General features: G+C 44.7%; 2 protein-coding genes across 3 annotated transcripts in view; one reads left to right on the forward strand and one right to left on the reverse strand.

Annotated features, from left to right (window-relative positions):
* Positions 1-6884, reverse strand: part of LOC147107757 (uncharacterized) — a 35161-nt gene extending 28277 nt beyond the window's left edge. Inside the window, exon 1 of the mRNA XM_086007373.1 lies at positions 6797-6884. The gene's annotated coding sequence lies outside the window, so the exon portion shown is untranslated. The remainder of the gene's footprint in view (positions 1-6796) is intronic.
* Positions 1-18212, forward strand: part of epha3 (eph receptor A3) — a 268070-nt gene that overhangs the window by 50898 nt on the left and 198960 nt on the right. For both annotated transcript variants that reach the window (XM_086007038.1, XM_086007039.1), the window contains exon 3: positions 6746-7409. In XM_086007038.1, the coding sequence (XP_085863164.1) occupies positions 6746-7409 (664 nt within the window). The remainder of the gene's footprint in view (positions 1-6745; positions 7410-18212) is intronic.

The raw sequence follows: 18212 nt of genomic DNA on the forward strand, positions 1-18212 counted from the left end.
GTTCAAAAGAAGCATAAAAATCATAAGATCCACTTGTGTGAACCCTGCATATAATTGCTGACACCTGGAAGACCTTCTATTGTGCAATGCTTTCAAATACAACGCCGGCTAAAGCTTTGTTATACAAAAGATGAAAGTCAAGTTTGCTAAGCGATCCACAGTTGAAGAATATGCTCAAAGGACAGCACTCAGGGTTATACAGAATGTAATTACAGCTGTGATATTACTGCAAACAGATTGTTTCATTATTTGTGCTTCAAATACTTTATTTCAATCAAACAATCCTTTCATGTTGGTCTCGCGGAATACAGACTATGAAATATGCATGAAGTAAGCTTGTCTGTGTAATTTGAGAGTCTGGAGACAGTGGTGGAACTCAAGCTTATTAAAGACATGCATGACCCAAAGGGCCGCTTATCTTGAGCAATGAAATAAAAATAATAAAATTAATATAATATACAGTAGTACTTGCCAGACATGCGATCGGAGAAGCACCGATTTATTGATAAAGCCAGGAATTCCCTCCTCCACACTGCTCCTGCTCCACCACCATGACCTACTCAGGCATCCCAGCAGAAACCCCTTTTATGGATGTAAACGGGTTTCCATTGCACGTCTCGCCAAGTTATGGCCGTGGAGCGGGAGCAGCTCCGAGAAAATTCCCAGCCTAGATATTTGCTTCATAACCTGGAAATAATCAACCTGCCTGACACCACCACCCAGAAACAGTCACCATGCTTTAAGTCACCAATGTCCCCATTAAATTGTGGTACATTAATATTGTACAGTATGAATAAAATTACGTGGAACCCCCATCATCTGCCATAATGGAGGGGACCACTTGGTGAATAATAGAAATTGGTACAGGAAACTTCGCGATATCCGGCACCGACGGGACCGAGCTGCTGCCGATCTATCAAAACTTCCGGATAGACCAGCGCTAATGTTGAAGGATACGGAGGTTTTCATCTCCGTATCTGACAACAAACACTGTTGCTTAGCAACAGCTTGTAAACACTCGGCCCGTACCTTGGAAGCGTCTCTGAAGCTGTTGCTAAGCTACAGAGATGCTTTCCAGAGCCTGACTGTTAAAAAAAAATGCGAGGAGAAGAAAAAAAACCTAACCAAAACGGCTGCTGATTTCTGCCGTTAGATCGAGGTTTCCGGACATACAACCTCCGGATAAACCAAAGTTTCCTGTACATAATTGAGGGTCCTCAAATTGTGTGTCTGTGGTGGAGGAGGGGGTGGGAATTTTAACCCTACCTACCTGGCAGAAACTGGGTGGGTGGGCAGTTAAAATTGGCCAAGTAACCGCCCTGAAGCCACCCTGAAGCCACCGGAAACCAATCAAAAGCGATTTTAACCTGCTCAACTGAGCAGGCGGCAAGGACACCCGCCCAAAACCGGTGGGGTCCTTTTTTGCATATGCATGTTGGGTGCCGATGACATCATCGGGACCTGCCTGGAATCTTTACTAGGCGGCCTGAGCAGGAAGTGGTTATGAGTTTCCAGCCAGGCCAACCCAAAGAGGACTTGCATTGCGGCCAGAAGAGGCCCAAAAAGGTAAGTTTTAAATTTTTCCTGAGGCCAGGCTTCCTTAGGCCTCCCCTGCTGCGTCCTGCACCCTGCCTCCCCGCCCCCCACCCCCCGCGCCTCCGATCGTGGGTACCCCATGTGGGACAGCCCAGCAGCCGATCTCACTACTTAACTCCGGTCTCCGGCCCAAGCAATTTTCCTCTGCTTTCTGCCGACTCGGCCTGCGGGATGGAAATGAGGGCAGGCCGTTAAAGTCGGCCAAGTCTCATTCTGCCACGAAGGGGCGGGAAACCAACTCGCCAGCGTGGTTTCCCAGCAGAAACCTGCTGGCGGTTAAAATCCAGTCCCGTGGTCTTACACCTCTGGGACAGCAGTAGGCACCGTGATGAAAACAAATACAATGCAAATAACATAAATTCAATTGAATCTTTCTTGGGCTGTCATGCTCATCTATGTCAGATTGAAGGAGACTGGTGTCGGCAGCTGTGGTTCAGTACTATGCTTATACACCAGAACTGTGAAAATTTGGGTGGTTGGTCAGTAAGCTGAGTCATTGGAATGTAGATGCAAGGCCTGCTGTACCAATTAAGAATTGTAGCAGACAACAAACCAATTCACCGTCTGATGACAGGCATCATATAAACCCATGAATCCTCATTATGTCGTCTCAACACTGCTTGGTGAATTGTTTTCCTGAATCCCACTGCTGGCCATTCCATATGTAATAGTTTGGAACGTGGCAAGAACCCGGACAATTTTTTTTCTTCATTTTATTCCCTGTTTTTCTGGGAATTGCTGACTCAAGGCGGGGATCCGATTCCACAGGCTGTAGCAGCACTCCAGCACCTCGCTCGGGCGCCCATTCTATTTGCGCCAGTGAGCACTGCCCCGCTATTTGACTGTGAGGGTACTGAGCGAAGTTCACTTCCGTCTTCCCCTGATGCCCGTATGCACATTCCAGCAGGTTACACGATCTGGGCGGGAACCCAGGTTAATAGTTTGCCCTCCCTACAACAGTGACTCCACTTCAAAAAGTACTTCATTGGCTGTAAAGCGCTTTGAGACGTCCGGTGGTCGTGAAAGGCGCTACATAAATGCAAGTCTTTCTTTCTTTCCCTACCCCAAGGGAACACGAGAGCAATTGTAACACTCCTACCAGGCGAGGCAGTGTGCTCTCACCCACTGAGCTGTTGTGGAGCCCACAAATACGTTGTTAAATCTAGTGAATTGTTAGCACCTTTCCCACAAGTGGTTATACAAATCATGAGGAGTAACTTCCCTGGTCCAAATAGTACTCATAACTCTCCAAGAACTGGAATGGAGTCCTGATGACACCACTTATTCCAGGGTGCCGGGTAACAAAGAGATGATCGACGTCAAGCTAACTGTTCAGATGGAGGAAACAGACTGTGATATCGGTTTCTTTTCTTTTCAGTGACTGCGATTGCTTTGCAATAGTTCTGATTACACTATCCATTAGGAGTAAGCCGCACTCGCATCTGAACAATGTAACAATAAAAATAATGAAGTGTGTGCTTAAGAGCATTGTGTAAAAGAGCAGCAGTGAGGAACTGACGATGAACGAGTAATGTTAGCGAGCATAAAATAGACGAGGGGTGTTGGCAAAAATTGGGAATTTTGGAAAAATGTAATAGTAAAATGGATGATAAAGAATAGAACCTACTGTATAAAGATGATATGTTGGGAATACTGTGTGCAGTGTATGGGAGAAGCTAACATGGATGGAATTCTAAATACAGGCAGGCAATTCTGGATGCAGTTCCTGGCAACAGCAACACAAAGCCTGGTAATAGCACAGTAAGTGACCTTAATGTGCTGTCAGCTTCCAGCAGTTGCACAGCTTTAGTCAGGGCCCGAAAGGACTTGCACCGTCCTTGTCCATCTGTGCTAGTATTGGAGACTGATAACAGCTGTGATATCTCATTGACACAATGAAGTGTTACATTAATTGAAACAAAAGGGCAAAGTTTGAATTTCAGAGTGTTCTGACACCAGTAACTGTCAAAATAAAATGCTAGATATTGACAACAACCAACAACAACAACTTGTATTTATATAGCGCCTTTAACGTAGTAAAACATCCCAAGGCGCTTCACAAGAGTATTAAAAGACAAAAAATAATTGACACCGAGCCACATAAGGAGAAATTAGGGCAGGTGACCAAAAGCTTGGTCAAAGAGGTAGGTTTTAAGGAGCGTCTTAAAGGAGGAAAGAGAGGTAGCGAGGCGGACAGGTTTAGGCAGGGAAATCCAGAGCTTAGGGTCTTGGCAACAGAAGGCATGGCCACCAAAGGTTGAGCGATTATAATCAGGGATGCTCAAGAGGGCAGAATTAGAGGAGCGCAGAGATCCCGGGGGGTTGACTTGCACTAGCTTCCTGTATTGTATCCCTGGTGCAGCTACCAGGCAACTCCCTGATGTAAATATATTGGCAGCTGTGAATAACCTATTATGGAATCGTTAGCATTGGAATAGGCCTCATCCAGGCAGACCTCTAGACCAAAATAATAATGGGTGATCAATTATGTAATAAGTACATTTGTATCTGATTTTTCAAGGTGCTTTGTTATTGAAGGTACAGTAATCTCAAGTTGTAGAACAGCCAGGAATAGCACTTCACATTATTAGGCTTTCTGATTTGGGGGGTTTCTTTTTTTTAACCTACATGCAGGTGAAAATAATGGGTAAAATCAGTTGTGAGCAAACATGTTTTTTTGGATGGCGGGGGCAGATCAGACTGGTTGTAATTAGAAAACCTAAGGGCCTAGAAATTTGGTGGGCTGCGCCACCAGTTAGCACCTAAAGAGGGCACTCAGTGGCTTTAGCGCCACTGGCCACGCCTCCCGCGATATTTAGCTGGGGCGCTAATGGCGGCATTAGCCTGTTGCGCTGCGCCGCCACCGATGACGTCATCGGTGTGCGCAGCGCCCCGCTACCGCCCCGATCTCGATATTCGGTAGCGCTCACCTCTGTAGCGCCGTTCGCAAATCGTGCCCGGTTCACGGGGCCTTCCTGTGGCGGCAGTGGCGCAAATTAAGGTGGAGGTGCGGGGCAGCCGTTTTTTTTCGGCGCCCGCCTGCCAGCACCTCCGTCCCCGGCCTCCTGAGCTCCCCCCGTGGCAGTGCTGGCTGTTTTCTGAGAGCCCGGCACTTCTCCTCGGTGCCGGGCTCTTTTGCTGGCACTCGCGATCTCCGATCACGCTGGTGCAGGCCCCTCCCCCTTAAGAATGGGAGGAAGGCCTGCAGTACCGCATGGCGCCGTGCCGCAGCGTGTGGCGTTGCGGCACGTTGCGCTGCAATATTCAGTTTCAGCACCCTAAGAGGGACGCGGAGCGCCTCGAGCCTCGCCCCGTGTCCCTCTTGGGGTGTACAAGCTGAATTTCCGGTGGTCGCAACTGCTCCGATCGCTGCGCTAATTCCGGCGCCCAGGCGAGCTTGGCGCCCCGTTTGTGGCCCCACCGAATTTCTCCCCCCTTGGGTTTAATCCGTCTTGGAAGGAACAAGTAAATTGCAACTGTCTTCATTAAGTATAATGCTGAAAGGAGTTAATGTGCATCTTCAGCTGCATCCTCAGTCCCTCCTCCCCCGTGGAACTTTGTTCAGCCAGCTGGAGATGACACAAGGCAAGTGAAGGTGTGCTCTACATCAATGCTGCCCGTCGCTATAGGGAGAACATGACATGCCCCCTGGGCCAAACAGAAAAAGTGTCTGTGAGCATCGCACCAGAACTGCAACATTCTGATGTTGGCATTTCCGGGTTTTATCGAGTTGAACTCTCACCTTGGAATTAATCTTTCCGGGAGCGGGGGGGGCGTAATTATCAGATTTAACTCTAAAATCAGGCTTGCTTATTGTCTCCTGGGGGGGAAAAAACGATTTTAAAAGTTTACACTGTAGCAGAAGGAGCTTCTGCTGTAACAAGGTCTATTTACCAGTTGCTTTTTATCAAAACAAAGGGGATTTCTTTCAATGAATCTAAAACATACAATCATTGACACAATGTTATCATTGCACACATTGCGAGGTTTTCTTGCTGTATGACACAACCCCTCAGGGTCTAAAACTCGTCGTGCTGTTCAATGTTTTGGAAATTTCTATTTATTTGAGGTTGGCAGTGACAGTCCTGAGCAGTTTCTAAATCAGGAGAAAAAGCAGAAGGATTCTGAAAACAAGGGTCCTGCAACTCCACTGTCCAGTTTTTCAGTAGTTGAATTAATTGGCGGGGGATCTTCAACTTCTCCCCCCCCCCATAACGGGCACGAAGTCAGCAGTGCTACCCGCCTGATGTCAGCGTCAGGCGACCTGAACCATTTCTGGCTTGCGCCTCCTTTAAATGCTGCTGGGGAGCTGCGAACGCAGAGTGAGCCCCCCCCCTGCTACTGCCGCCGGTTGCGGGAGGGCAGGAAATGAGCCGGCTCCCACCTTGAGTCAACCGGCTGCTTGGGCCTGGAGGGGAGGAGGGGGATGTGGTCCAGAGAAGGCCTCACATGGGCTGGAGTTTACTTGTTGTTTTTGGAGCACTGCTGCTCCTCCTGGGCCCACCCCCCAAAAAAATTGAGTTCCTCGGCCGTTTTTCTTCCAGCAGTGTCTAGCAGTCCCTTTAAGAGCCGCTGGTTAGCCCACTGAACACCTGCTACACAATGGGCGGCGCATGCGAGTAGTACCCCAATTTGACAACCTTCTGCCTGTTTCACACTGAAATTTGCATCAAGCGGGTCTTCGGCATCATTGGGACGGATGAGGTCACCCCTCCCCCGACGTTCAGCTGTGGCCATCTATTTCTTAGGCAGAAAATGGGCGGCCGGCAGTTGAAAATCATCCCCATCTCCCCCCCCAGGAACCATGGTGAGGAAGGGTGGGGGTTGTGTGTGTGTGGGTGTGGGAGATGGAACCTGGAGCAGTAATAATCTGTTTCTCCGCCTCAAACATGGTGTGGTACAGTATTTACTAAATTGGCTAGTGACAGAACATCAAATTGCACCAATTTTTCTTGGATCTATTTGCAGTCTGTCCAGTTTAGAAGCTTTTGATTCCTTCTATGGGGTTCAGTTGGACACCTGGCTATATGACCAGGACTAACATTCCAGGAAAGTTGTATTGGAAAGCCATCAGGTGGAAAGGGGTCACGTCCCCACACGAATACGATTTAAGTTCAAAATTACTATTTATAATTTTTTTTCCTTTCAGTGGGAAGAAATCAGTGGAGTGGATGAGCACTACATACCAATCCGCACCTACCAGGTATGCAATGTGATGGAACCCAGCCAGAACAACTGGCTGCGGACAAATTGGATTCCACGGAACTCTGCTCAGAAGGTTTATGTCGAACTTAAGTTCACGCTGAGAGACTGCAACAGCATCCCTTTAGTCCTGGGATCCTGTAAAGAAACATTCAACCTCTATTATATGGAGTCTGATGAAGATCACATTGTCAAGTTTAGAGAAAGCCAGTTTGTGAAAATTGACACAATTGCTGCAGACGAGAGTTTCACCCAGATGGACCTGGGGGATCGAATCCTCAAGCTGAACACTGAGGTCCGCGAGGTTGGACCAATCAACAAGAAAGGATTTTATTTGGCCTTTCAGGATGTTGGTGCCTGTGTTGCTTTAGTGTCTGTACGTGTCTTCTTCAAGAAGTGTCCTTTCATCACAAGGAACTTGGCTATGTTCCCGGACACAGTGCCTGGAGTGGACTCTCTGTCCCTTGTGGAGGTGCGTGGTTCCTGTGTCAATCATTCCAAGGAGGAGGACCCACCCAGGATGTATTGCAGCACTGACGGAGAATGGCTGGTGCCAATAGGGAAGTGCCTGTGCAATGCTGGATATGAAGAAAGAGGAAGCACATGCCAAGGTAACAATTAGTTGGGCACGGGTTGGGAAAAACTCCCCGGTCAGCAGTTTGTAAAGTTTTTTGAACTGATTTCAGAAACGTGTTATCAGTTTCAACAGATTTGCAGAATTCTCCTTGTTTACAGGGGAATGTTAACACATTAATCTGCAGAAACTTGCAGCGAAACATGCTGCTTCACCCACACCGGTTTGGAATTCCTCTTTAAAACTGATTGTATTTTAATGCTTCCAACAACTTTTCAGGTCATATTAGTTTTTTTTTTAATCTGTTGACAAAATTCTAGATCCTTCGGGGGGAAAAAATGTAATTCAATTTTGCAATAACATAGCGCAGGTAATTCTAGGTCACACTTAGCATTTTAACAGAATTCCAATTATTCATGTTTGAGATTCGTGGGATCCCAAATGCCATAAGTTCCCACTTGAGTGCACTTGGCAAAAACTACAGGAGTGTTATTGATTCTCAAGAATCGCACAAATTGAGTCCTCATGGTTACCTTGGGACCAACAACATTGCTCTTCATTATATGCTTTGTGGGCTACAAGCGCGACTCACTTGAGGTTATGCTTAGGCCTGGGTAAGTGTTGCATTTCTTTAAAAACTGATTTAGCAAGTTCAAAAGCACAAGTCCATCAAAATGTGTGTTTGATGTATTATCATTATAACAGCATGGACCAAAATACCTGTGATCATAGCTTAAATAAATTTATTAAAACATAGTGAATTCTCAATAAAATAATGACTGTGGTCATTGCCTAGTCCAAAGCCCTGGCACACTAACAAGGCAACAGTATTTTGTTTAAATATCCACATAATGGCACTTCAGATTCATTCAAAGCCTGTCAAAAAACCCATCGAAACCTGACAGATTTTACCCTTGTCCCATTTCCTTAGTACTATCATGAAATGAATGTTCTTTATTGTAAATACACTTGGACAGATGTTCGGAGTGTTAAGTAGAACACATTTAGGTCAAGCTGCTAAGAGTGTTTAAAAGAGGAAGCAAGCATATCATACAAGTACTGTACAGGGTAAGTACCTACCCCACTTACCACTCTCTTGTCATTTTTTTTATAAAACAGTTGCTTTATCAAAATACTTTAATTGCGTGCCTCATTTCTTTTGTTAAGCAAATAATTGAGTGGATGTGCATGGGTGATGTAAACTGAGGGGATATCACCTTTGAGTGTGTTTGCTCCTTTATCACTCCTTATCCTTGGCAGCAGTCTCTTTGGAGATCAACTATGCACTGTCTTTCCTCTCAGTCCCTGCTGAGTGGTTTAATTGAGGCTGAGAACAACATCTCTCAGTCTGACTGATTGGTCCCACTGAAACTGATGTCAACAATCGGGCACACTCCAAGAGTATCTCATTGAACTATTCCACTCCAGTACACCTCCCTCAAAAACGGGAGGGACTAGAGAACTCCGTGAACCCTAGCAATACATTTTTTAAAAGGCGATAGTTTAAAAAAATGGGAGAGAGCTAAGAAAAAAAGACTTGCATATATAGCAATTTAGATCTTAATATAGCAATTTATCACATCTTTTAGAAACATCACCAAGCGCTTGACACACAGTGAATTACTTTGAAGTGTGTGGGTCAGCATAGCAGCCATTTTGCTCACTGCAAGATCCCTCATAAACAGTGAGATAAATGACCGGTTAATCTGATTTTGATAGTATTGGTTGAAGGAGGAATGTCGGCCTGAACTCTTTTTCAAATAGTGCCATGAGGTCTTTAACGTCCACCTGAACCATCATAATAGGCCTCAGTTTAAGGCCTTATCTGAAGAACAGCACCTCCTACAATGTAGCTCTCCCTCAGTACTACAGTAGAAGGTCAGTTTAGATGAGGAGCTCAAGCGCCTGGTATGAGGCTCAAATCCACAATCTTCTGACCCACAAATCACAATGCTTCTAACTTAGCCAAGCTGATGTAAGCACTTACTCCATTGGCCTGCCCATTCCTTTAAAACACTAATGTGTGTTATACTCACAGAACGCCACCTACCAGCAGATGCACGGCAGATGCAGTATAATGTGGATAAATGCAAGGTTATCCACTTTGGTGGCAAAAACAGGAAGGCAGATTATTATCTGAATGGCAATAGATTGGGAGAAGGGGAAGTGCAACGAGACCTGGGTGTCCTTGTGCACCAGTCGCTGAAGGTAAGCATGCAGGTGCAGCAGGCGGTTAAGAAGACAAATGGTATGTTGGCCTTCATAGCGAGAGGATTCGAGTACAGGAGCAAGGATGTCTTGCTGCGGTTGTACAGGGCCTTGGTGAGACCACACCTTGAGTATTGTGTGCAGCTTTGGTCGCTTTATCTGAGGAAGGATGTTCTTGCCATGGAGGGAGTGCAGCGAAGATTCACCAGACTGATACCTGAGATGGCAGGAATGACGTATGAGGAGAGATTGGGTCAATTGGGCTTATATTCACTGGAGTTTAGAAGAATGAGAGGGGATCGCATTTAAACCTATAAAATTCTAACAGGACTTGACAGACTAGATGCAGGGTGTTCCCGATGGCGGGGAGTCCAAAACCAGGGGTCACAGTCTAAGGATAAGGGGTAAGCCATTTAGGACTGAGATGAGGAGGAATTTCTTCACCCAGAGAGTGGTGAACCTGTGGAATTCTCTACCACAGAAGGCAGTTGAGGCCAATTCATTAAATATATTCAAGAACGAGTTAGATATATTTCTTAAGGCTAAAGGGATCAAGGGATATGGGGAGAAAGCAGGGACAGGGTACTGAATTTGGATGATCAGCCATGATCTCATTAAATGGCGGAGCAGGCTCGAGGGGCCGAATGGCCTACTCCTGCTCCTATATTCTATGTTTCTATGTATTATTGGTAGAGAAGGAGGTGAAAACCATGCCAAAAGGAGTGGACAAATGATAATATTTCATGCAATATTTCAAATGTTCTTTTTATTGGTAGAAAATTTGTTAAAGTCATTGGTTTAATTAACTTTAAAAATACACATAGCAATAGGAAAAAATGAATCAAATAAATGATTATATACACACACAAGTGTTAAGTCATTTCCCATGTGACCATAACAAATCTGACAAGGTCCAATATTTTCCTCTACATTGTCTGACAATAATGAGCATGTATTAATTCCAAATTATTTCAATATTCTCCACCCCATTCCTCCTGCCTTTCATTCTATTATTTCTTCCCATCTTCCCATAGCCCATCCTCAAGGCTATTGGAAGATACATGAAGGTGTTGCATGATAAAGCTGTAGACACACCATTAGCTTTATGGGCTCTTAACCACAAGCAACCATTTTAAGGAGAGGCAATTCACAATTCTCTGACCAGTGTTTTGAACTAATTGTTTTGAAATGATTGCACTGGTGTGTCAGTGTTAAAAGTACATAGCGAAAATCACTCTTTTGATTCAGGTCGGACGCACGTTTAAATGATTGAAAAGCGAACAGTCACAGGCAGGTGGAGGGACAGGGAATACATTTCCTCCCCAGGGAGACTGAAAGAACAAGGTCAGTTAAGAGGCCCTGGAGCCGAAGGGTAGTGAAAGGCGGCTGCCATTTTCGCCCTTTGCTGCAATCAGAACAGTTTTCTCAGTTTGAAATTATTTTCTGTAATGCATTCCTTACCTGCCATTTAAAATGCACCGACCCCAGTCTGTAGTAATGCAGTACTTTCTATCTTTTGATTTCCGCTGGCCCCTTAAATGTTATTTTGAGTGGCTGAGCTACAGCAGCGTCTGCTGTGAAGAAAAAAGTGGCACCACTTGTGGGGCAGAATTCTTTCTTGGATGTTTTTGAAGGACCCATTATTGTAGTACTTCTAGAGTGTGCCTAATAGAGGCTAATAATGGATCATCTTACACAGCAGTGACAGCTGAGGCGGTAACCTCTGGCGCTTTCACTGATATGCTTTCCAAAAAAAACAGCAAGGAAATGAAATGGAAAGTCCAAACTTTGTACTTGAACTTTAACTGTAATTTTGTGCAGGCTTCAGTTAATAGAGTGCTGGTGTTTTTTCTATCATGCCTCTTAAATCACTTGAGATCAGCCTGCACTGCACTGCATCATACTCAATCGGCCAGTATATGACAACAACAACGACTTGTATTTATATAGCGCCTTTAACGTCGTAAAAATTCCCAAGGCGCTTCACAGGAGGATTATAAGACAAAATTTTTTTTTGACAGTGAGCCATTAGGGCAGATGACCAAAAGCTTGGTCAAAGAGGTAGGTTTTAAGGAGCGTCTTAAAGAAAGGTAGAGAGGCGGAGAAGTTTAGGAAGGGAATTTCAGAGCTTGGGGCCTAGGCAACAGAAGGCATGGCCACCAAAGGTTGAGTGATTAGAATCAGGGATGCTCAAGAGGGCAGAATTAGAGGAGCGCAGATATCTGGGTCGGGGGGGGGGGGGGCGGGGGAAGATTATAGAGATAAGGAGGGGCAAGGCCATTTTGAAATCGAGGCGTCGCTTAACCGGGAGCCAATGTAGGTCAATGAGCACAGATGACCATAAAGGTGTTAAAAAGTTTAAAATCAAATTGAAGTAGCTGGTGAAAACAATACCATTATGTCGTACACTTTGATCGCTTCTATAGAAACCATCAATATTAAGCTAAACAAAATCGCAACGAGCTCAGAAATTTAAATTTGTTTTCTCATGCATTTTCCCATGAAGTACCACCACCATTTACCATATTTTATGAATATTTTGAAGGGAGGGTTAGGCATCGCTTAATAATATCGATGCATCAGTCAGTCTAAACAATTCAAGACATAATGCTAATCTGAGAAAATGGGTTGCACCTGTCCAGATATTTGCAGCTGTGAAATATTTCAGATTGCAGGAAGATATGACAAAAAATATTATTACTCCGTCAACTCTGAATCTGCGCTTAAGAACATAAAAGAAGTAGGAGCAGGAGTAGGCCATTCGGCCCCTCGAGCCTGCTCCACCATTCAATGAGATCATGGCTGAACTTCTACATCAACTCTACTATCCCCATATCCCTTGATTCTCTTAGTGCCCAAAAAACTATCCATCATAATCTTGAATATACTCATCGACTGAGCATCCATAGCCCTCTGGGGTAGAGAGCCGTGGCATTATAGGTGTGTTTGAAGTCAGAGGGTTAATGCTAAATGTTGGAACTTTGGGGGAATTTTAACCCCCAAAAACGAGCGGGTTTGGGTCGGGTGGGAGGTTAAAGTGTTAAAAATCTGAATCCCGCCTCCAACCTGTCCACTTCCAGTTTTAACGGAGGCGGGACGGGGGGGGAGGATGGGCATCCAACCCACTCCCAGGTTGGCAATTTAAATATTATAATGAGGCGGTGTGCCTCATATTTATCCACCATTTTTACCCAGAGGCTAAAGGGAGGCGAGGACTGGTGGATCCAGGAAGTAACCTAGTGGATCCTGCTTACCCGCTTCACCAACTCCCCGCGATCGGATCCCCCCGCCTCCCACCCGACCCTTCTGATCTCTAGTTGATCTCCCCCACGAGGCCTCTGATCTCCCCCACGAGATCTCTGACCTGCCCCCGATCTCACCCCCAGCTCCAGCCTCCGATCTCTTCCCCTCCGGCCTCCGATCTCTCTGGGTCCAATCTCCCAACTCCCAGCCACCCCCCACCATCCGCCCCCCCCTCGGCCTCCAATCTCTCCAGCCTCCGATCTCCCATTCCCCTCCACCCGACCCTCCGATCTCTGATTTCCCCCACCCACCCTCCCTTCTCTCTGCTCCCCGGCTGTGGCCTGGTGCCGAAGACCTACCTGCCCGACAGCCAGCCAGCCTCGCAATCTGGCTGGCTGCGGCCGGGAAACCGAGACAAAAAATGTTAATCAGGTCCTGCCATTAAATCCAGCAGGGCCTTAGGGAAACCCATTCTTCTAGCCCTCTGCTCCCTCCCAGCCTCCGAGTAAAATCCAGCCCATTGTGTCATTAATGTTATGGCCAAGCAAACCAGTCTTGGGTCAGGCTACCTGAGTGATGTCGATGTGAACTGACTCAAGCTTTTCAAACGCAGATCCAAGTCCTCAAAATTACTGTTTCCTTATTTAAAAAATTAGCACAAATTTAAACTTATTGAAATTCCACTCTTCTGGGAAAAATGGGAATTTTGGCATTATAAAAGAGATCTACAGTCAGTTGAAACTTAACAAAACCAACCAAGTTTAGAACCAGTTTTGTTAAACAGAAGATCTGATTCAGATTAGCATAGATTTAACCCTGTCTAATTGAATGTCTAAATTGATGTAATTTAGATTGGTGACAAAGTCTGTAACTTGTCCCGGTGCAATTGTTTAAGTTGAGGTAACTTAGATTTGGCCCTATTCAGTTGAAAGTCTAAATTAATGTATCTCAGATCTCTGCCCTGATACTGGGCTTTTTAAATTGAATGTCTAAATCAATATAACTCAGGCTGCTTGGCCTAATTTTTTTCCATTTCCTCACTTGAATGTCTGGACTTGTATTACAATAGCATAGGTATCGGGATTTTTTGCATCTCTTATTCAAATAGGCAAAATATTCTACACTGGTCTCATTCAGATTTCAGTCAAAATTCTGAAAGTTCTAACAGGAATCTGAATCCTGCCCTGAATCGGGCAGGTGGGGACCAAGGCAAGCGGCAAATTGTCCTGACATCAGCACCTTGAGGCCTGGGAGATTTTAACTCTCGGGCTTCACCTGCATGCCCGACCGAAACGAGTGGAAATCAGCAGCTGGCCAATGGGTGGACGTGCAATGTCAGGTAGCAGAAGGCTGCCGACGGGATCTGAAGTAACGATTCCTGGCACTAAGGTAAGGCTTAAACTTACCGTGGGGAGCCCAGAGGAGCAAGGAAATTTTAAAAAAGTTAAAAAGACTTACCTCTTTGGGCCTGTTCTGGCAAGACCATGTTGTGCAGCATGTGGTAGACCAGCACAAGCCTTGAAACCCAAGTCCGACTATACTGCAGGACACCCCTAGACTGATCCAGGCACCTGAAGTGGACCTTTAGAATGACAATATGCTCTGTGATGATTCTGGTAGTAATATGGACCTTGTTATCACGGTGCTTAGCTGGAGTCCTGAAAAAGTGCACTACTGTCATCAACATGGCTGCAGAGGATAGCCTTGATCTCCTTGGATCGACTCAGACGATTGCCTTTCAGGTGCGAGGAGAAGTAGAACGATGGACTGCCTTAAAGTAAAGACATTGTGGCAGAGTAAAGTGGCAGCTGCCAGGAAAGCGAGCATTAGTGCGCATGATATAATTTTGGTCAGCAATGAGTCAGAAATTGTGAGTGGAATCCTTTGTTGTTGCAGGTGGAGGTAGAGTGCTTAGGTCTGTACTTCAGGACAAGATGATACTGGCGGGTAGGTGCCATAAGCCTTCTTTGCTGCCTGATCAGCCTGGCTTCCCTGCGTCCCTCCTCATCCCTTTCCAATAATGCAGATAATGGGGTATTTCCAAAGAAAGTCCCATTGTCCTCTGTGTTGAATGGACGAAGGGGTAAAAATGTCTGGCCCACAACAGTGACCAGGAGCAAATCATACAAAAAAAGCGCGAAAAGCAGCTCACAACTGAAGTTCGACAGTATTTTTGCCAGTATCTCCATCAGCCTTTAATTTCACTTCCACCTTTACCTTTGTCACTTAGCAATGAAGAATCTTAGCTGAGGTGAGGAATATGGAGAGTAGGATCCTGATGTCAGGACCTGATTTGCACCTCATTAGCTTGTGCACATCCACGCTTGGGCAGGCACTTCCTGCTACTGTTGGCACTTGCGGTGGAAAATCTTTACGACCAAGAATGTGAGGTTTTGTGCTACCGCTTCGTTTTACTGTAACAGCTAGCTGAAATAGGATGGTAAAACTGGGGATTAACGCTGCGAAAATAATTATAGTTAACACTGAAATGGCCTCGGAGGGAGATAGGTTAGTGTTGCAAAGTAAAAGGTAAAAGGGTTAAACATTCCAATCACTCCATAGCTGAAAGTTTTTAAGTGTTTATGATACAATATAAAAAGAATTTTTCCACAATCTAGTGTTTGTAGATTAGTAACTGACAGCACTGTGTCATCTGACTACCATACAACCATTTCAAAAATCAAGGAGTCAGTGTTAAATTAATACATCTTCCACGAATACCCTCCCTGCTGTTGAAAGGGTTAATGTCTGGGACTATTCACCTTGTGATGAAGTTTGTGTATTCAGATTTGTTTTATTCAGTGAAAGCAATGCTCATGTTCAGTGGGATATGATTGGTGGGATACTACATTTTATAGGCCTACAACATTTTTTAGCCATACACCATAGAGACCATGCAGGTCAGATTGTATCATTACTGTATAGATGAAAGTGAGGATTTGGACTAAAACTTCAATAAAAAGTAATGTGTGCGATGGTGACGATTAGAATGGGCATATGCTCAATTGCTACTGGTGTGACACCACAGCCCATGGGCCCGAATGGGCATCATGTTACTTCCTCACTTTTCCATTATGCATTTAGTGCTGCTGATATACAGCAGTCGCAATGGGTTACTCGCTACTTATGAGAAGAAAGACTTGCATTTATATAGCACCTTTCACAAAGCGCTTTACAGCCAATGAAGTACTTCTTTGAAATAGTGCTGTGGGATCTTTTACGTCCACCTGAGAGCAGACGGGGCCTCGGTTTAATGTCTCATCCTAAAAACTCATACCTCCGACAGTGCCGCACTCCCTCAGTACTGCACTGGAGTGTCAGCCTAGATTTTTGCACTCAAGTCCTGAAGTGGGACTTGAACCCACAATCTTCTGACGCAGAGGCGAGGGTGTTACCCACTGAGCCACAGCCGACAAGCAATGCACTGATAAAATGAGAAAATCTTTAGAACATATGTACCTGTAGAAAATTGGCAGGAATAGACAACTCAAGTACTGGGCAGTGCTAAGGCACAATTGTATTAATTTCTTAACAAGTAAAAATGTTGTGAAATGGGAATTTCAATTATTCCCTCATGTCATGGTCTGCCCTATGTCACCAGTATAGCAACACTCTTGCTTTGGAGATTGTACAAGTCTAATAAATATTATTATTCCTCCTGAGTTTCATGGGCACCTAGAAATCAATATGTGATCCAGTGGAAATGAGTCAAATGTTTCTGTTCAGTATTATAGGAAAAGCTTAATCAACAATCATTGTTGAAAGTATATCATAATCTGCAGCTATCTCTTCATACTGTGCCACTAACCACACTGTATTAAAAACATTCTACAAAACGTTGAAAGAAAGATCCATGGCATAAGATGTGTTTTCGAAGGATGAAAGCCTTTCATAGCTAAAAGCTAAAATGACCAGATTAGTGTGCAGCGGAATACATCGACTATAAGTGGAGATTCATTCACCAGTTTACAGTTTCTTTACAAACTAGCAAACAAATGAATACCATATCATGTTTCTTAAATAATTCCCAACCTGAGCATCTTCATTTTGCGAACTAAAGATAGTGCATCTCATATGATTCCAAAAGACTAACCTTAAATTGGAAGGGTGAGATTGTGATGCTTTCATTATAAAAAAAATACAAAAAGCAAAGCAGTGCAGCTCAAAATAATTTGATTGGTTTAAAAAAAGTTGTAAAACGTAATGCCAAAGTGATCAACCTGATATATTTTTGAATTACTCGTTAATCATGAGAAACTTAAATACAATAACATTCTTAATACATTTAAACTGAAGCCATTTTCTGTTTGTAGTTGTACCAAGCAGGAATATAAAATGTCAGGCTGGCCAATAGAAATAACACCTATGTAATGTGATACTCTATAGACCAGAGATCATTTATGTGATGTCCATATTGAGTAAAAGGTTAACATGAGCAACAAAACTAGTTTTCTTCTTTTCATAACATCAAAGCATTCTTCCTTTGTTGTCACAACTGTTGTTGCCAACTTTGTTCTATCTGTTTCTTGAAAGCAGCGATGTTCGGCTGTGCCTGGGCTGGTGTTTTCCCTTCACATGCTGTTGTTGTGCAATAAAGAATGTAACCTGGGCTCCCCTTTTCAGCATAGGCACTGCTGGTGAGCTATTGACCAAGGACCTGATGTCCAGCGTGGGGTTTGCCAGCAGACAGCAGGACATGTGACTATGATGGATGATTCCCCCTTTCGTCTTGTCAGCAGCAAATGGTAGAGATGTGAATGAGAGAAGGCTTCTATGGCCTATTGGGGTTTCACTGTGTACTTTACTACAATAGGGAATAATTGAAGCCATGTCCTTCTACTGGAGATGAAGAATGCTTCAGAATGTTTGGCACACTCTGATAATGGTAAATAATTGTCTGCAAAAATAAATGAAGAAACTGGGAATATTAAAAAAACATGCTCAAAGGGAATGTGCTGGCTTCAAATAATGGAAAGCAATAATTCTGGGTTACTTCTATGTTAAGCAGTCATTGCTGTATCTGTTATAGAATGATACGTGTTACACAAAACTGACTATTTGCAATGTTCCCCTTTGAACTGCTACTCTGTATAGCCTTAGAGTCGTCCTAGAAATTGGTTCACACCAGCTTGCTGGGAACGATCCCTGCGCCGGAATGGGTGGGCCACACTGGGCTTCGGGCCTCATTTAAATGAGACTGGCGAGCTGCAGATGCATGCTGAGCGTCCCCAGGCAACACGCCGGCGAATCGGCATTGGATTTCGGGCCGCAGCGTCACCAGCGATCGAGGGGTCCGAGCGGAAGTCGGCAACGGTCTTCGGCACTGCAGTGGAGCCAGGAGGAGAACGCCTACTCCTCCCAGCTCCACATTCAGGTAAGTAAGTATTTT

The sequence above is a fragment of the Somniosus microcephalus genome, chromosome 14, assembly GCF_052327205.1.
Source record: "Somniosus microcephalus isolate GS21.2 chromosome 14, FLI_Smic_1.0, whole genome shotgun sequence".
NCBI lineage: Eukaryota > Metazoa > Chordata > Chondrichthyes > Squaliformes > Somniosidae > Somniosus > Somniosus microcephalus.